Consider the following 20,506-nt stretch of genomic DNA (forward strand, 5'->3'; position numbering starts at 1 on the left):
TGTGCCAAAGCTGCAGAGGAGTGTAATAAATAACAAAACAATTGAAAGTGTGGATCGCACCGATGGGAAATTGATATTTGGCTGTACAATTTATGTCAAGCGATATAAATCAGTAGCTCAGGGTTGGACCGCAAACAAAAAAGAATACTTTTTACCAGAAGTGTTTGGGGAGAGCGGTCCGCGCAAACAACAAATCATTAGAAGAGGAAATGATTAATGGTCCTTTTTTGCTGCTGTTGTTGTTGTTGTTGTTGTTGTTGGGTAATGCTATCCTCTCTTGATGGCATGGTGGAACGGTTCCAGAAACGGGAAAAGCCGTTCATAAAGAAAGAAGCGCCTAAAAACCTACTTCATAGATGATGGTAGTTATCATGCGTTTGCCATTCGTCTTCGACCCGATTCTGTTTATGGTGCTATGAGAGGATACGGCTTTCATTCACCCCACCACGCCGTTTGCTATCACGTGCTTGGTGCCTGCCCAACCGTTTTGCTTGTAGCAAATCAAAATTCATTTGAATTCAATCATCAACATGAATGCGTGCGTAGGGTTGAGAAAATCCACCTCTAAGAAAGGCAAATGGTGAAGCACGCCCGTAAGAAACACCCCACACACGCTCATCCTACATCCTGCGTTGCTGCCGGAGGATGGTAATGTAGCCGCCCGTTCGATTTGCCCAATTCAAAGAACCCCGCATTTCGAATTTAACGATAATCTTATAATCCTGTAATTGTATTCAAACATTATCGTTTGCAGCGTCGGCAGACCCGGGTTTTGGGCGAAACGGCTTCCAGTTGCCCTGGCAAGAAAGCATTAAGCAAACAACAACAACAACAACGCTCGGAGAAAGGTCATACGGTGAAAGCTCATCATCAGGCTGCCATTAAAAATGTACGCGCACCGTAGCATACATCGTGCGAATGGACTCAATTCACGCGGGCAAACGCAGGACGAAGCGCTCAACAAATTGCCATCCACTAGAAATGGGGGGGGATGTTCAAATAAAAGGTTTGAACACTTTAGTTTTCTTTCCTCCCGCTTGCGCCTCGCTCTTTCCCATGTTCGGGAATCATTCGAAGCCACTCGGAAGTCGAGCAATCGTATAACCTCCGTTCCGGCTGGTAAAAGATCCTGCCTCCACCGTCCCGACTGCTTGGTTCAAAGGCGTTTGGGTCGTGTCGGCTGGGCCGGGTTCACAACCTTTCAATAATTCCGTTAACGTTCGAATCGAACGAATCGAGCCTTCCTTTCACAAACTAACACCGCTTCCGTTCACTGAAAGTGACGGAGGACTCGGTTTGCCTTGCCTTCCCTTTTTTGACGTGCGGTTTTGACGTTTTGTTTGCCGAATCGTTGTCATTCACACAAATCAAAAGGCATCAACTAAAGGAGAAAAAAAGCAAAAGAAAAACGGAACGGAGTGATTGGTAGCTTTTTCCATGGCAAAAGGGCATTCTAGAAAAGCCCGTCATTCAACACCCATTTCTCTCACTCTCTCACTCTCTCTCTCGTGTTCTCTATATATCTGTTCCCGCTATTATGCCATCAACAATCATGGGGGAGAGCGCGGTGTTTTTCTTCATGCTTCCGGCCGCATCACCTCAACACAAACCCCAAACAAAGGGGCTGGGATGGCGGCGCCGAGCCGAGGTTGCGGGATCGGGTTTGGATAGGTTACAATTTCCTGTTGATCATGGCAATTGGTGGCAGGCGAGCTGAACTCCTTCGCGCTCCTGGCTGATGGTTGGAAATCGAGAATTGCTTATTCAAATTTGATTAACAAAGAAATCAGGCTTCCGGGGACAGGGGGGGCACAAGAGGCCGCTTCTGGCAACCACGAGCCACGGGGTTTAACGATTTTTCTTCTACGTTCTTTTGCGCTCCATTCTTCTTGGCTGGTGTGCACGAGCGCGCTAGAAGCATGTTGCATCATTTCCCAACCGCCACTGCACGATTCCGGGCAGTGGGACAATCGAACCAAAGCGAAGCAACCTTCGAACAAAGGGGTGGAGTTGTAAGAAGCGGCGAGAGGGGATTCCGTTCGTAGTCGCTTCAAAATTGATCCCAATTTTTTTGATGGCGTTGATGGGAAAGCGCCCTTATGCAATCGTCGCCGTGACGGGCGCAACCTGTGAATGCAACAGTGTATTCGGTGCTTCGGTCGTACTATTTCATCCATTTTTAATGTGCCTGCTGTTTTCATTTCGCCACGATAATATAGCTGTGCACAATGGGGCACGAGAGTTATGCAACAAATGGCTGAGGGGGGGGGGGTTGGAAAATATTTCCCAGAAAATGACTGGGATTGCATTTTCCGCCCTGGACCGACATGCACTGAACAGTGATCGCTGGATAGTTTGCTTCATTTTGCTACGCGCATTGCATTAATTAGGGCGCTCTGTTATGCGTGTTGCATACGTTGCGGGGCATAATGCAAACTGGCGCACAAAATATGCAAAAAAAAGGGAAGGAACCCATTATCAACTGTTCGATAGTCTGCAAGGACGAAAAAAACTTTCCAATTAGAATATTTTTAGTCTTGCAACATGCAGTTTGGATGGAATATGGACTCCATTTTAAAACATGCCATTTGCATTCGAGCATAGTCAGGTTGGGCATTTAATCATTGCAGACCGTAAACCACATCGGCCCCCCTTCTTCAACGGTTGCATGCAGTTGGTCGGCTGCCATTCGGCGAAACAGTCGGAAATTCCTATTGTTGCACTGTACATTCCGATCAGTGCCGGAAATTCCTCGTACCCTTCGTACAAACCGCACACGGTTCGGCAGCGTTCGAAGGGAGAATTAAATTCTACATCAATTCCGAACAGTTCCCACGTGCCATTCCGTGCCGCCTGCTTGCTTGCTTGCCGGTGGTTTTAAAGCCACAATCACCCAGCCAACGACAAGCGCCGCTTCGCCCATCGCCCATCAAATATTGACTTATTGCCAATACGCGTCCACATACACACAGACCACCACCATTGCCCTACTGTAAACGCCGCCCGTTTCCAGCGGGAACTTGTTGCTGTCAATGTTCGATGTGCTGTGGCAGCGGGGAGTCGCGAGGTTCAACGTCGAAAACAATAACGCCACTCAGAGACAGTCGGAAAGCGAAATCACAAGCTGCCATGCGTTTAACGGCGTGCTTACACAATTTCCGTTTTAGTGCTGCTCTAAACTGGCTCAGCCTTTCCCGCTTCGGCAGGAAAGGAAAAGCGCCGGGCGTGCCGTTTTCAACTCCAGCCGACTGACAGCCGACCGACAACAACATTGTTTATGACCGCGCAATTTTCCCAACAAAAGAGAGGCGCGCTCCCCGCCAACGGGAATAAGTCAAAGTTTCTTGTGTCTTTTACTTTTGAATGGTTGTGTAGTTGTTTGAGCGCTCGTGGGACGATTTTTGTTTGTTTGGGCGATCCAGTTTGGGTCGAGTAGCGAATGTAGAATAAATCTGTAGGAAATGAATAATATGAGTATGAACATTGCATAACTTCAGGCGCTTGTGGAATCACGAATTTCGAATTTTTGAAAGTTACGCCCCTCAAAGTATGCAATTCACACGACAAAGTATGTCGCTAAGTTCGATTTTAGCCTGCAAACGCTTTGCTAACCGTTTTTTAACGCTCCCTTTCTACCAGCACCGTCCCAATGGGTTTGTTTTCGTCGCGGGCATGACATTTTAACTTTTCCCATTCCCCACATTGCAAAGGAATAGTTTCTACCCCGTACGCAAAACGATTTTTCCCTTGCCACCTTGGCGAAGGTCGTGAACCGACTGTAAGCACAAGCTCCATCCTTTTGTTCTCTCTTGCAACCGCCCTCCCCCCCCCCCCTCCGCCCTTCCGGCAGGCAAAAGTTTACCGAAAAATCAAGAAAACAAAAGCAACTTTTGCAAACCCGCTCGGAAGCTGGGCGGCTACGGCACCAAAAGCGTTCACGCCTCCAATTTCCGTTTTGTAAAGTTTTCTGCGCCGCGGTCGGCACACGATTGAGCAGCTCCTCAAATGTCAAGCGCCTTTTGGGTAGGTACGGCAATCGGTTGACGGAATTAATTTATTCGGGCCCGAGCTAATTTAATGCCATGTTTAATGTGCTGTGGCACAGGGGTAAAGCGGTAAACCCCTATGCCTGGCGCGATGGATTTGGATTTGTACGCGTTTTGTGTGCCTGGTGTTTTCGGTTGCGATTTCAAACGTGTGCACAAACGGCACCTCACAGCAATTGAAAAGTTCCAAAGTTCGTACGTCAGCTGTACGCTTAATTTAGAACGGTGCAAAAATAGTTTCGCTTAATCGAAGCGTGGCGCTAAGCGAAAGTGGCAGTTTGATTTGTTTGTAAATATGCTCGCGGGCGTAAATTGGCACTAATGAGAAGCAGCGTACGCAAATGGTTTGGTTTGGCAAACTGTCTAAAGCATCCGAGGTTGTAAAACTGTGGAAGCACTATCGAAAAATGCACTAAAGAGCGAATGAAGCAATTATAGAAGAAAAAAAAGATTTGCAAATTGTTTCACAACTCTACAGCAGCTTGCGCACAACCGCAGTCAAGGTATGAACGCAAAGATAGCAAGAAAGTGTCTAAAAAAATAATAAAAAAGCTGGCAAAACTCCCTATCCGATCAGCAAACTCTCTTTAGCAGTGGAAAGGAGCAAAGTGAAAAGTAAGTGGAGAAAGGGAACAAAAACGACAGAACACGATAGAACGTAACACTTACCAAGAACTGCTTGCGTACAAAGAAAAGGAAGAAAAAGAGAGAAAGTATCGAATAGAATAAACCGAAGCGAAGCACAGACAGAGAGAAAGTCAAAGTTGCGTTCAAGAGAGAACAAAACAGTTCAACACAAAGCCGGAAACAAAGTCCAGCATGGTAGGTAGGTCGATCGAAAAACTAAAGAAAACAATAACAACAACAATACACTGATCAATTTTGCTCCAATTAGAAAAGATGATAATTTGTTCAGGTTTTCTTTCCCCGATCGTTCGTGTCTTCCGGGACTTCCGGGTTGCGTGATTCCCGGTGTGCCCCATCGGCACGAACAACAACCGAACGCCAATCGTAGTGTGCGTGAAGGTTCCATGCAAGTAGGGCGCGATTGAAGCAGTTAGAGCCCGTTTTCTCAGCCCACTCTAATGTGTTTCTGGTAAGATATTCGGTCGCTTGAATACATTTCCCAATCTTTCCCAAATCACCCCCTGCCTGGGGAGAGTTCCAATGGCGAGGCCGTTCACATGATGGATGATGTTTGGTTGCTCCACGGTTTTTGTCCGAGTCCGATGACGACAACAAAGGGAACAAATCGTCTTTTACACCGCACACCGCAGAGCATTTACCCTGTAAACACTTACCTCCTTTCGTGTCCTCGCTGTCGATCGGTTGCTTGAGGGCGGTAATGTCCCGAAACGTCAGCAAAAACAGCACAACCAAATCCCGTTCGTTGCGAATGGGAGCGACCTGGAGCAGGAGCCATAGTGGCGTTTCTGTTGCAGAGGAAGGAAGCAGAATGGAGGAGCATTAGTAAATCGTGGGGACAAGGAAAAATCGATCACTAGAAGCGGTGGTGCATAATGGTGGTAATGATACGCGTCTCGACCATTGCGACCATTGTGACATTGGAGCAGTGTCGTGGGAAGTGCCGATCCGTGGGCAACGGAGCCACGACAACGAAGACTAGCAACCGATCGATCGGATTCGGATCGGAAAAAAGGCAACGCGCGGACACTACTCGAACGTACTCGAACCTTTCTGAAAATGGCCTCCCTCGCTTCCTGTGCGCGCCTATTTTTTTTGAACAGTCATCGTGACCGTGACATGGCGGCGCAGCGTTCGGAGCGTGCCTTACCTGGCACGACCTGGGACGTCCACCAGGTAGGTGCTTCATTAATCATCGCGCCCAAACACTCCAGAGCGCGTATCGATCAAAACCCCGAACTTAATTGGATCAAGAGTTAAGCCGGGCGGTTTCGTTCGTTCAGTGCTGTTCAGTCGGACCACAGGGGCGAGGAACTGTGGTCTGCAGTCGAATGTGTAGCTATCCGTGTGACTACTTACTGTTCTTCTTGTAGAGTAGCACCTCGAACTGGTCGTGCTGCTGGTGCTCTAGCGCGTACTCTACCCGGGCCACCGTCTCCTTCTCCGTCAGCTCGCCGTACATGAAGCCGCACCTAATGTGATAATACGGGAAAAAGAAGGACAGAAAAGGGAAAGCCAGCAAAATGAGATATGCGCTAAATCGGATTTCGAGCCCCGGGGGTGGGGGGAGCACCATGTATGGGACGCAGCACGTGTAATACGCTCTGCGCGCTAAAGCATTAAGCATTAGCGCGTATTTTAAGGATCCAAGTATTGCTGCTGCTGTTACTTTTTACCTTTTAATCTGCTGCGCCCTTTCTGTAGATGTGTGTGTGTGTTTTTTTTTAGTTCTCATTTGTTGCAATGAGGAGTTTTGTGCCAGATAGACCACTCCGGTCGACTTACCTGCATGACTTTTGCATAACTTCAGCACGATTATAGCCGCTAATTTTACAGAAGGCCTCATTGCAGTACACGATGGGGAAATCAACGATTTGAGCGTTAGCCAATAGAAAGGAACTGTCCGCTGGAATGAGAGTAAAGAGAGAGAGAAAGAGAAAGTTAGTGAAAAACGGATGGATGATATAAGGATGATTTAACAGCAGCTTAACTGATAAGGGTAATTGAAGGAGAAGGTGTATCAGAAGGACTCAAAACTCACTAGCAGTTATGATATACTCATCCTATGCATTACAAATAAAAATGGGTGTATGGCATGACGATGCCAAATACGATGACAATGACACAGAACGATGACACGCCTGTATGGGTAATGGGATAAAATGGAAGAATTCCTGATATAGTGACATAGCACAGTAGGCGAGGAGCCTGAGGGAGCTTCAATTGAAACCGAACGCTAAGGAAAAGCTCAAATATTTCCCAATTATTATCCCGTCTTCACGTTTACTTGTCAAATGCAAAATTCATTATACTACCAGCGCTCAATCCATGTCACAGCCTTCCTTATTTTAGAACTTATATACAATATTTATTTCCCGCATCTCGTTCTACGCCATTGCTGTAACATGTTGAAAAATTCCAACATGCCTCGCCGCCCTTCCTGTCGACTCACTCTTCTCAAAACACTTCACAATCTCATATTTTCATTGCATCTATTTAATAAAGCTCCGGCTGTCAAACTGTACCAGCCCTATGTGTGTGTGTGTGAGAGAGAGTACGCCCCATCAGCATGAAGCGCACTCGGCACTCGGGATTGTTTGCAAATTCCTTATCACTACTGCCGGCGTCAACCACCGACGCCAAACCAACCTACCAACCAAAGGGGCAGATGAGGAGGAGCGATAGCGGTGGTGAGGGAGCGGACATTCTTCACGTTGATTGATTTATGCAAAAACATTCAACACAAGCACCCTTCAACCGATGGGATCGGCCACTTCAGCTAGCGCTCGCCTTGGCAGCCGTCTACAGGCAGAAGAGTGCCCAATACTCCGCTATCTGTAATGAGGACGATGATCATGGTGATGCGGAGGATGATGCTTATGATGGAAGTGTGTACATTTAACTCGACGAGAGAGGGAGAGAGAGACGAGATAAAAAAGCCTCTCACCAGTCCTGAAATGCGCTTTTGTTCATAAATTGTTCCGAAGCTTTCCGGAAAATTATCATGCCTGGCATGGGCAAATGGATAGGAACTACCTCTACTGATAAACCGTGGTGATTCCACTGCCGTTCAATCACATTCCAAACGATGCTGCTTCGTATTCGTTTGTTCGTATTTTTTTCCAGAGCAAGATGGTTGTAATTTTCAATAATAAATGGCGCTGACGTTAACAAGCGGGATAGCATTTATCAATCAGCCATCAATCTTTCATGGTAAGAAAGAGAGTGTCAACTGTTAGATGTGAGTTTGTATCCTTAGCAAACACAGTCCAAACGGGGAAAATAAAAGCATATGTAGGTGAACGACCAGGGAAACGACAAAAAAACCTAACTCGTTTCGCAAAACGTGAGCTTTTGTCACTTCTTCCTGCAGCAGGAGGAGAACTAAAAGTTGACCAAACCGGACGTTTTGCCATAAAAGGTTATACAAACATCTTACAGTCGATTTCGCTATATTTTGGCTGTAAATCATCTATTCTTCAATGTTTGACAGTGCGCAACCATGTTTGTCTCCAAATCCCGGGGGTTGCAGCTCGAGTAAAAGTGAACGTGAAATGTTGTGTTTTTTTGCAATATTGTAACTATATGCTTCAAAACTGCTTATTTTAATGAAAAAGTTATTTATTTATTTGATACATGAAAATATAACAAATATTATGCCAATTTTAGAAAATTTAATGGAATGAAAAAAGTTGGCTTGTAATTGCAGGTGTAAACAATGTCTGGAAAATTTATGAAATTTCATAAATTTCACAAAAAATAACATTACAATTACAATGTATTTATTGTGTTTTTCTAATGTCAAATTACACTTGTCATAAATCTGCTCAAATGCCTTGCAAACTTGGCATGATTCCAACAAGAGTTATAATTTGTCGACTTATATACAAAAATAGGTGCGTCAGAGTCGAAGATTGATGCGTTAGAGACAAACATTGATGCCACAGAGGCAACGACTGAAAAACGGTGGTTTGGTTTGCAATTAGCAGCTATTTTTGGTGTTTTTGAACGAAAACACCATCCCTAATGCATTCAATCCTATGTGTTTGCATTGTACCTCTCGCCTGATTGGGACGGGTTTGTCACTTTTGCCAAGGACAGAGCTCTTCTTTACAATCGACAAGCCATTTGCTCAAAGGTTGACAAATTTGTAACTATTTTATCGCTGCCGCCCACCACGCGCCTAAGCGATGAAAATACCATTTTATGCGCGTTTTTAGATTATTTTAATTACCGCTTTTGTGCTGACACGTCGAAGAACAGGGCAATAAAAGGAAACCCATTAGGGTAACCGGCATCTCAATGTTGCGAGAGCTGCGACACTGCGATTTTAACACCACATCTTGCAAGACAAAAGCTTTACCGGGAGTGGTAAAGCTTTCTTTTCCATCCCACCAATCTGAGAGCTTTAGTGGATGTGTTTGTGTGTGTGTGTGTGTGTGTGTGTGTGTGTTTAGCGAAACAACATTTGCACCAGCTCAGCAGGAAAAACCCCCCGGTACGAGCTTCTTAACGGCAATCCGTCACCTAAACAAACACACAAACCGAACACACTGGAAACAAACACGGTAAAATCAAAACAGAGCAGCTTCCTCCAGCGCTGAGATGGGCAAAGCGCCGGGGACATTGTAGGAGTAGGCAGGGCAGGGGTGGCAAAATCGAACGATGCGCTTTTACTATTTGGGAAGGGCAGCGAAGGATGCAGCCTTCACACACACGGAGTGGGAGTACAGGAATTGGATTTTCCTGGGCATGACGCAAAAGAAAAAACGCTGACGAAAGGCGAAACACAAGAGTGCGCCATAAAAACATTGCTTTCGTCGCACCGTCCTCGTCATCGTCATCGTGGCCGAAAGTGGGGGAGGGGGGATGTGTTGAATTTCATCGCCTTTCCCATGCCCCCACTCACCGTCCTTTGTGGGTGGCCTTCGACACACACACACACACACACTATGGAGCGAGTGAGTGGGGCCATTTATTTAGGACGAACATATTGACCAACCGTTGCCACTGCTACTGAACCACCGCTGCTTTCATCGACTGCGGTTCCCCTTCGGTTAAGGTGGGATGGATGAAAATGGAGGGGGAAAGGTTCAGTGAAAATCATTACCACAGAAGGGTGGAGGGATGTAGCGAGGATCACACATATCCGTGGGAAAGAGGACAATCAAAACGGTTAGAGTGGGGGTAAGGGTCCAATACTTACGCTGCGAGTTCGAGCGCCGGATAATGTTTTCCAGAAACGTGTTCTGGGGAGCGACGAGCCCCCTCCGTCCGCCGGGCATCGTGGATCACTGGCGGGGTGGGGGGATGGGGAGTTCGAGGGACGAGGGTTCGGTGCCGGTTAGCGGGTAGTGGGGCAGCAGTGTTGCCAGCGTGTCTATGTTGCCTCCAGCAACTCGCCTTGCACGCGCGTTACGCGACTACGATCGATTCTTATCAACACTGGCCACAGCACGGCCGGCCGTGGATGTGCATACTGGAACCTGCACCTTGCTGCTCACCCTGCACACACACTCACACAAAAGCCCACACAATATCTACACACTATCACTATCAGCGAAAAAAAGGAACTTGGAACTGATACTTGTGCCACGCGCTCAAAAGCCCTTTCGCGCTGCCGTTTGTAGCTTGAAAAGCTGAAGGACTTTGTGTGTTTTTCTTTTCTGATTCGCTTTCTCTTCTCCTTCCACTCTTCCAGCACGTTAATTCTGCTTGTATTTTAATTTTTCACCAACACAGACACACACACACGCGCGAGTTGCTCACTTGGGCAGCTTTCACACGACACCACCGTGGACGTGCCGCGATCTGGTCGGTTCGGTAGCAACACCGACGATGGGTGGATGAGCAGGGTTGCTGCTGCTACTGCTTCTACTGCTGCTGCTGCTGCTGCTGCTGCCGGACAGGACGTTCACCACCCACGCGCACATGTTCGTACATTTGCCGCGTATAGTGGCAATTACTCTGCAATCACTGCACCACCAACACACCACGCGTTACAACACCACTCCAGCCACACACGCACTTCACTGTGGCACTTTTCTTACATGCTTGACTTTATTACACATATATATATATATATATATATATATATATATATATATATATATATAGATCGATGTGGAGAGGAGAGAGAGCGCGTGCGGTGCACTTCGAATTTACATCTGCTAATCGATATATCCCGCGGCACTGGCGAAACAGGCACACAGTGTATGTGTGCGTGTGTGTGTTTGCACAATATCCAGGAAAGGCAGGATATGATGATGATGCACACACAACACGCTATCGACCGCAGCCGCACACACAGCACAACAGTAGCGCACTTTCCCTGCAGCACACACAGCACACTATCGGGCACTGGTTGGGCTGGGATTATAATTCATGTTGTTTTTTTAATTCACACACATTTTATACACACCCACACACACTTCACTTTGCGCTTGAAAACTCTATCCTGAAAAGCACGGGGAAAAAATACAAAGGTGAAAGAATTAATAACATTATTCTTTGTGAATGCGGAATGACTATCGATCAGAGAAGGGATTTTGCCGGAAAGAGTGTGGAGAGGAAGAATCGGCACTGCCCTATTATTTTAATTGTACCGTTCACATCTTCAAAAGTCACTTGTTATGAAGTGGTCCACTTCAGTTTTGCGAGGAAAAACTACATAGTCTTGCTAAACGAAAGGTACAATAATAACAAGGGCCTTTGGGTCCGGATGAGAACACTGCTGATGGCCGGCGGTGTGCAACGCCCACCGCTTACGCACGGATCTATTCAGATGAACACGGATTATCGCTTCATTAATGAATTTGCTTTCGCTGCCACAGCGTATCTGACTGCGTTGGTTTTCGAATGCAAACTTCGTCGGTTTATATTACCGTGAACACGATGGAGGACAAGGATTGGGAACATTTTACCAAAACGGATCTCTTGAATTAATGTGTTAAAATGATGTGTGCTCATTTCTGACTTGTATGACTATTTATATATTTTCTAGGTATCTGTAAGCATTGTTTTCGTTACAAATAGGATTAAGTGACCCTCATAATTATAATACATTCGACATTTGCGCTTCATTTATAGTTTGTTTATGTTTCAGTGCACATGTTTTCTCAAAGGTTAATACATTTGTTTGAACCTAATTGCAACTTGCTGATACTCTTATCGCACTACCATTATCGAACAACCACCAATCATTACATTTTGCCAGACGAGCAAACTTTCAAATCGTTCCCTTACCACTATACTTCCGATCCTGCACGAATCCTTGCATCCACACCAAACCCGTACCCGCACATGTTCCCACACAGCAAATTCACACACAAAAGCTCTCGCCGTTTTATGGACGTGTCACCGGCATACAAAAGACACAAAATCTAACATTTGAATAAACATTACTTCCCACACACCAAGGGGACACCCACCCACTAGCTTCGGTTCAATCTGATGATGAACACAGAAATAGGGAACATCATCCTTTTTGCTCGTACCGTGCAAGGCAGCCCCATTCCTTCGCTTTTCTGGAACGGACACCTAATTAGGTGGTCCTTCATTTGAATATTCCATTCACCGTGTCACCCCGTGGCAAAAACGGTAGGGTGACGGAGGTTCATAAAGTAACAATAAATGGCAAACAAAAAAAAATCCCCCTTTGAGACTCAACCTCCAACCTCCGTTGACATTCATGTGTTTGTGCTGTTGCTCAACATCATGTACGCCTCGTGTAAGGAGCAGTTTCCGCAAAAGTTTGTACCCCGTTGTGGCTCATGTACCCCCCCGTTCTTTCTCCTTGCTGACTGGAAAGGTCATACCGGGTGGACCTTCCGGGAATTATCACCCCTGACAGTGTACGATGTAGCGCGACACACTAACCTAGCCGCCTACGGTGGCCAACTGCGCGGGTCGACGACGCATGCAAACCGTTAATATGTGGCGCATATGTGATTGATTGAGGTCACCGCATGTACATATGTGTGTGTGTGTGAGAGAGAGAGAGAGAGAGAGAGACAAAGGGTAGAGGGAAGAACACACATACAGCAGAAGGACAATGATTGGCTGGCTTCCGCGTGACCTGGCCCCGTGACGAGCGCCGTAACAGTGGCGACCTTACTTGGCGTTGCAAACTCACGGTCATTTGAAAATCAAATACTCTCACGCCTGGGGTAATGCCTCGGGACGGTTCCCCATACCACCCCGCCCGCCGGGGGTGTTGGCCACCATTAAAATGTAGGGTAACAGCGGGATGGCACAGGGTAGCGAGAGTGTTTATAACATTTTTTCCTTCTTCTTTCTCCTCGCCCTCTCGACGGTCGCCGCACGCCACCGCCACCATAAATCCTGCCCGTGTGCCATAAATTTTGCCTTGAGGCTTATTTATGCAAATTTAGCCTTCTTGCTTCTCAAAACCGTTGCTCGTAGCGTGTGGTTCACCTAAACTATTGTGTGTACGTGTGTGTACCTGCGCGCGCGTGTGTGTGTGTGGTGTATAGGTGTTTGGAGCACCTAAATACCTTGCCGATGTTCCTGCAGGAGTACCGAACAGCGAATGAGAGTGAAACTAGGCAACGCTGCAGCTACATACACACTTTAATTGAAGTTTTACTGCTATACCGAATAGATTGCACAACCAGGGTGGCCACCCTTCCCTTACGCTCTCACGCTTCCTCACTCCCGAAGCGGAAGTTTAAGGATAGTTCACCCTCCCTTAATGGCTTCCAAACCTCCCAAGTATCATTAAAGCTCGGTAAGCCTCGCAATGAAGTAAGCGCTGGGAACTGATTCGAGCGTTTCAACGCCACAAACGCACACACACAGCGTGAACGAGAACGTGGAATAAGGATTTGGTCCGCTGTGAATAATTCAATCCAGCAATGGAAGTGTGCTGCAATGGAGGTGGACGGGCGTGCAAGCATGAGCATAAAATCCACGCCTCTATTCATCATCCCGAGCGCCGGGATCCCGCCGGCATGTATACGGGACCGCTCGCTTAAGGGGCAGTTAAAATGAGCGACGTTGACTGGAGCATAAACGTACCTCGGGCGGTCCTACCTTGGATTACTGTGTGCGGTCCTTTATCCCGGCCCTTTGCCAGAGGATGGGTTATAAATAGAGGGTTACGTTATTTTTAAAACACAGCACCTTTAGAAGCAGACTGCCACTGTTTTGCGGGCTATTCAAAGCTTCGTGCTCTATGCTCGCTCGATGAGTGATGGAGCTAAATATATACACACACACGCGCGCGCGCGCTCCCAAACACCTGGATGTGGTGTGGCGGAAGCAGATAGCAGCAGTCTATTGAGTTATGCATATCTACGCTGAATGACAGGAAGCAGCACAAAGCTGGCTTTAAAGCATGGGATTGTAGGGCGCGGCCGTGTTGAAAGAAGCCATTGATGCTGTGGAAACTATCGCGTTAGTGGTTGTAAAGGGTACAGATAAGGTTGAATCTAATGAGATGGAATCATCCCAAGGAGGTTACAGCTTATGAAATCAATCTCACGTACGTAGCGCAGTATGAAAAGCAAGAATTTACTTCAAACCGTTGAAAAGGGATTAATATTAGGAATTAACAGTTCTATATGGGAAGTTTTACGATTTCAGAGAGTGTTTCTACACGCAGTTTGACATTTGCCGGGTGTAACTTTGAAGCCACATGTCAGGATGACCTAAAGCGTACATTTTTACGTCAATCTGACCAAATGTAAACTGGTATCGAAAAGGATAGCTCATGTACGAGTTAATTCTTTACTGAAGTGAAAATATGTTGTAGTAGATATTAACAAAATTGGTTTGAGATAGACCAGAATTGACAAAATCCAACATGGAAGGGAAGCTTTCAGGATACTAGCCAGCTGATTAATATGGAGTTTGACAGTTGGCGTCTAAAATCATGTCCACACTACACACAAAACCAGACGCAAAACTACTCTCAGTATTTCTGCCTAGATTATTTATGTCTATCTAATATCTTGGCTGGTGGTCTGGGTCTGGTCTGTTGGTACAGTCGTCAACTCGTACGACTTTAACAACATGCCCGTCATGGGTTCAAGCCCCGAATAGACCGTGCCCCCATACGTAGGACTGACTATCCTATCCTGCTATGGTAACCAAGGTCTTTGAAAGAGAACAGGTCGATGCGTTTAGAGTAAATTGACAGAAAGCCATGGGAAAATTTTGACAGTTACATTCAACATTGTTTATGTTAAGCGATGTACGTTGGTGTGGAGTGAATGAGAGTTTAGTTCAGCATTATGCACTCTTTTTCTTTTAGAATATTATAAGAATTAGAATCCAATTAGCGTGTTACATGGCTGATACTATCCAAGGATCTCTTTTATTCGTCGCTGGGTTATAAGCAAAGAACGATTTACATATTGTACCAGTGTGTGCCGATTGGATGTTTTATTTAACTCTCAGTGTTTAATTGAAAGTAAATAGGACTTCTTTTACCCAGTTGGAACATGTACTGTGCTGGTCACGGAATGGCAAACAATGAAAAAGGTTATCAACGTTTCTGAGTCTGCAACTGAGAGTATGGTTGTTGTGCCAAAGAAGAAGAATATCTAGGCTATATTGAGTCCAGAAACACTAACAAAATGTTTTAAACGATTTTTTTTATTTTAGAAATGTAATACAGTCTGTATGACTGTGACTGAAACCCCCGAAATGAAGTAAATCTCTTCTCAACAGATACTGCTATGAAATTGCACCAAAAATAATCATTTTAAAGCAGTCGACAAATCGGCAAAAGCCTAATTGGCTGCCGTCCTGCATTCATCCAAATGTGGCTTCTGAATCACAAATTGTAAGCTCGGTGAGAGTTAATAACAGATGTGTGGGTTTTGATAAACATGTTAATCCCCTCTTAAATGGCGGTGCGAATCACACTGCTAGCGGCCAATGCAAACGGAGCGAAAGCTCTCGATCACTACAATCGGCCGGCAATCAGGCACACATCGAACCAATTCCTCTCCATAGCCGGGAAGCCGTAAATTTGATCGACCGTTTATGGTACGATTGGTGAAGCATCAGCTTCCAAGCTTGCACGGCAGCACGAGAGAGAGAGAGAGAGAGAGCGAGTGAGGGAATAATTGCAAAATTAATTGCCAGCTTAAGGAAAAGCGCACACACGCACCGACGTATACGTCCGCATGGAAATCGCATGACGCCACCGTTGCCGGCACGGTTTATGTCGCCAGTCGGCCTCTCCCCCCTACCCGTTCGGCGTCAAGCGAAGCCAGAGCGCACATAATGATACCGAGCGAGCGGGCCCTGGTTTTCTTCGCCCTCTCCTCCACACGGACACCGGGATACGCCGGATCGAGAATGCTTCCCTGTGCCCGTGCTATGTACCGGCATGATAAATGCTGCAAAATCTTCCACGTACGTAGCGGCGTATGCAATGGCGCCGGTGTCGGTATCCTTCGGCAGACCGGGGGCGTCTGTCGTTCGTTTTTCAGTCAGCCGCCTAGCATCCGTCTGCTGCTAAAACGGAGCTGAGCTGCTGAGCTGAGAGAGTGTCGCTGGGCCACCAATCCGGCCACCGCATGACTATTTCATCAGCGTTCTCAGTCATGGCGTGGTCATGGCTCTCCCACCATCATGGGATGATTTCATTCTCCATCAATTTGTTCCTCCAGCGTCTTCGGAGGTGGTGACGATACTATGGCGCGCCACAGTGACACACACATACAGATAAATAGGTAAAACAAAAAAAAAGAAAAAAGGAACGGAAACGGTTGCACACAAAAGCAACCAAAAAAGTAAGATGAGCTGGAAAACCGAGATTCCGTGCGACAAAAGTCATGCACACACACGCACATGAGAAGGGATCCGGTTCATTGTACGTACGAGGGTGGGGTCAAAAATCGATATTCAGATTATCTTGATTGTACTTCGAAATGGGTGAGGATGGGTTGTAAAACAAAAAAACTTTCAACTCCAACCGAAAAAGACCCAACCTTGGAAAGGCAAAACACACGCACACGCACATACATTGACCTTTTGCTTTCGTTCCGCGTGCATAATCGAGCAGTGGACATTAAAGCGAAGGGTTATGGGCAGCACGGCCCCCAGCACAAGAGACCGGGAGCGGAAGAAGACAACATTCTTTTACGGTCAAACCGTCACCGTCCTTTACCGGCGACTGGGCGCCCGCTTCGTACGCTGGACACGCGGAAGGAAGGTTGTCGCAAAATCGCATTCAAATCAAGGGGTAATTTGATCGCAGCAACCATCGATTTGGTTTATTGCGTTTTCCCTGTGGTTTCCGCTGGCCCAAATTATCACCATTTTACAATTTTAAGCAGGCTAATTCGGGACAGGAACCTTCCCAACCAGGGGTGGGTGCGAGGTGTATATATTTTTAGCACGAAAAAGGGGATCGTTTCAGTCGCTTCATCAGTTCACATGATCAATGACCGGGCGTAATGTATCTACTCCCTCTTCACCCTGCAGCCGCGTGATGCCGAAGTGCGAAGAAGCTCATTTAGTATTCATTATACAGTTTTACAAGCAACAACGAACAGAAAAGCAGATAAAGCGAAGCAGTTTTGCAGTAGAAGGAAGCCTTTCCTTTGGCCCGCTGCCATCTTAACGCGGCTGCTGGGGCGGTTGCCTCCAAACATCATCCATAATCCAATTTTCAAACGATACCCCCGGGGGCCACCCTGGGAGACGGACTGAGGGAGAGTAATCTTGTAATAAAAACGATCCCCGTGAGCCGTTTTGTGGTGGGCTAGTCTCGCAAAAAAAAAAAAACACACACCACTTTTAGACGATCTCGGCGTTCGGCTCTCACTTTGTGCCGGCGGTAATTAATTTCACTCAATCCACGGGCGCCGATCCGCGCTTTTTACGACGCCCAAAACAATCCATTTGCTGTATCACATTATTCACTGTGCGGGGAGCACAGGGGTGGGTGGTTGGCTTTGTGTTCGAAGCGCGAAATAATAAATGAATAAATAATTTGCATTCCCTTTGCGTTTTTTCAAAAACTCCATTCCCTCCTTTGGCTGTTGTTCCAGCAGCAGCAGCAAGATTCTTACAAGGTAACAGTTTTTGGGGGCTCTAAAACGGAATCGCTCTGGGAGCTAGGGGGGGGGGGATTGCTGTGGTTTAGGGATATAAGATAGAGCAGTCCCATCACCACCACCACCGCCGCCGCCGCCGCCATCGCCAAGGATTTATCGCCTCCTGGCATCAGGAAATTAATGTTAACACCGCACGAAAAACACACACGTGTAGAGTAAGCTCCAGTAAGCTAGAGCGCTGCTCCACACTTGCCTTTTGCAGACACATTTGTGCCAGATGGTACGCGAACGCGTTACTCCGGACTCATATGCTCATAAGACACACGTGTCCGGGCCCGCGATGGAGACGCTTGGTGTTTCACGCACGGGCAGCATTCACATCGCAGGAAGCCGTTTGCTAAAGTCAATTTCCTGTGCAAATTTATCTGTATTTTGCAAAAGCGTCCACAGACAAAGGGCTCCAGCACACACACACATGCACATACACACCTTTGTGTGGGATGGTTGATGGAAATTTTAAATGTATCCGTCGTACCCGTAGTACAATTTGGCTAAAGTGGACCAGATTATTGCTCCGCAAACAGCGCTGGGCAGCCGTAATCGGTTTGTTAGGTAGTGCGTTTGTGTTCTCCACAGCCTCCACACACATAGACGCAGACGACGACGATCGATTCCAACTCCTTCCAACACGAACAAAGATGTTGGTTGGCCTGCACACTGTGCTGGATGAGTGTGAAAAATGCTCTCCTGTCAAGTTCCTTCCTCTACCTACGCTGCTGCGTGTTTGGTTTGCATGAAGATGTCTTCGGTTCGGTGTGTCAGACCACCACCAGCACCACCACCGTTTACCCTCGCCCCAGTTCGTTGGCTAATAACAGAGTTTTCTCTGTTGCTAATAACCGTTTTTGTAATGGCACTAGCTCTTTATTGCAATGCGCACGCACCCTGCCCTTTGCTGGGAAGGTAAGACGACGACTAAGGCACAGGCACAACGTTCACAATGGTAGTGGTTTCCCCACTGTAGCCGGGGAAGAAACCGAAACAGAACGCAACGCCAATCTCCGAGCGCCACCCAAATGATGGCATTTCGCATATAAATTTGTGTCCGAGTGTGTGTGTGTGTGTGTGTCTGTGAGTGGGTGGGAGGAGTTTTTCCTTCTTTTGTTTTTGGCTTTCTTGTACTGTGCGTGCTTCTAGCCCTTAAGTGTTCACAAGCGTCTTCTTGTCTTTGAGAGACTTGCCATCGGCTAACTGCTGGTTCGTTCTGTATTGTATCCCCGCCCCCCTCCCCTCTCTTTTCCCGCTCCTTACGGGTGAGTTGTGTGAGTTGTGGGATTGGTCAGACCAAACACTGGCGACATTTATCGCCTGCTCCAGTCTCCAGGGTGGAAAAGGAGGGGCAAGGCACACTGAACCGGGTCAGCCCCGGAAAGATACCAAACTTTGTTTGGTTTCATGGGTTTTTGTATTGTTTTGTTGCCCACCGGCTCTAGGAGTGTGTCTGTGTGTTCTTAACTACGTCCACTCGAATTTAGACAAGCACATACACACACCAACACACACACTGGCCGCTAGAAGTCATTTTATTGTGGAGTGTGGTGACATTGTCATTTTCCATCCGTCTACAAGGGTTCGGAGTTCTAAAGCATCCCAAAACGCCAACATTGAGTAGAAGCAGGTTCTATTTCCGTCTTCCGTTTGATTTCGCTTACTAATTCTTCCTCCCCAAAACTCTTATCATTCACTCACCTCACCCCAGCGAGGTGTTGGTGGTTTTTCGGTCATGTAAAATGAAACAAGCCAGAAAGCTTTCAACAAAAAAAAGCTAGACAGAGACAAAGAGACGACAAGTAGCTTGCCAAAAACACATGCTCGCTACAGAACAGGAAGCCACCAGGAAACCCCCATCATCATCGGGTTAGCTGTCATTTTTACATTCGGCGCACGGAAAAAATGCCTGCGAAACACGCACCGCCTCTGCTGTAAGCCAAACAAAAGAAACATTATAAAAGTCACCGACAGGCGCTGCCGTTTCAGTTTCGGGATTAATCAAAAGCAGCACAGTGAGAGAGCGTAGCCGGCAAAACATTTGGCTCGTTGTTGGAGAAGTTAGAGTGAGAAGGGAAGATAAATTTCAATTACATTTCGTAACTCACACGAAACGCGGGCAAAGTAATGACCATAAAAATTGTGCCCCAAAAAAGGGGGGGGGGTTTTCCCGAAGACTTCGGTTTGCGGGCGAGCGCGGGCACTGGTGGCTAATGAGTTTAGGAGGAAGAGGGGGGGGGGCAACATAAAGGTGTACACATTCGACACGAACTCGTTTCTGTATCTAAATGTAACACGAACGTGGGGTTTCTGCTTTTAAGTTTGGTAAACCCATGTACCAGACCTTATTAAAAGGTGTAAACAAGCGCTTAACAAAGCTCCTTCATGTGGGTAGTTCAGGTTTATCACACAAACAGCGAATGATCTTCCCCTCCTGAAGGTATGCTATATTGCAATACAATACGCCTGAAGTTATGCAATTGGAAAGATAGTGCAGCCACCTTTTTGAAGCTTTTGCAGCTCATGAACATGCTATTTTGTCTCGCTTCTCAAGTCCTTTTGCCCCTTGGGACCATCAAACTCGTGCTGGAGCTCACAAATGCCACCAAAGTTTCCTACCGAGTGTACAAATGATTAAGCAAAAGCACCCCCAAAACACGTTTGGACAAACTGTACTGGTTTGATAAGGCGCGTCGCGCTCAGCACGAGCGTGTTGCATGCAAAAAACAA

General features: G+C 46.7%; 1 protein-coding gene across 4 annotated transcripts in view; it reads right to left on the reverse strand.

Annotated features, from left to right (window-relative positions):
- The window catches only part of LOC120898088 (potassium voltage-gated channel protein eag), a 44,964-nt gene that overhangs the window by 15,282 nt on the left and 9,176 nt on the right, over window positions 1-20,506 (reverse strand). For 2 of the 4 annotated variants that reach the window (XM_040303440.1, XM_040303437.1), the window contains exons 2-6: window positions 9,898-11,148; window positions 6,477-6,597; window positions 6,051-6,163; window positions 5,348-5,479; window positions 4,716-4,724 (exon numbers count right to left, since the gene is read on the reverse strand). In XM_040303440.1, the coding sequence (XP_040159374.1) occupies window positions 4,716-4,724; window positions 5,348-5,479; window positions 6,051-6,163; window positions 6,477-6,597; window positions 9,898-9,976 (454 nt within the window). In that variant the 5' untranslated portion in view covers window positions 9,977-11,148. The remainder of the gene's footprint in view (window positions 1-4,715; window positions 4,725-5,347; window positions 5,480-6,050; window positions 6,164-6,476; window positions 6,598-9,897; window positions 11,149-20,506) is intronic. The other 2 variants (XM_040303438.1, XM_040303439.1) reach the window with 2 other exon arrangements.

This window comes from Anopheles arabiensis, chromosome 2 (genome assembly GCF_016920715.1).
Source record: "Anopheles arabiensis isolate DONGOLA chromosome 2, AaraD3, whole genome shotgun sequence".
Lineage (NCBI taxonomy): Eukaryota > Metazoa > Arthropoda > Insecta > Diptera > Culicidae > Anopheles > Anopheles arabiensis.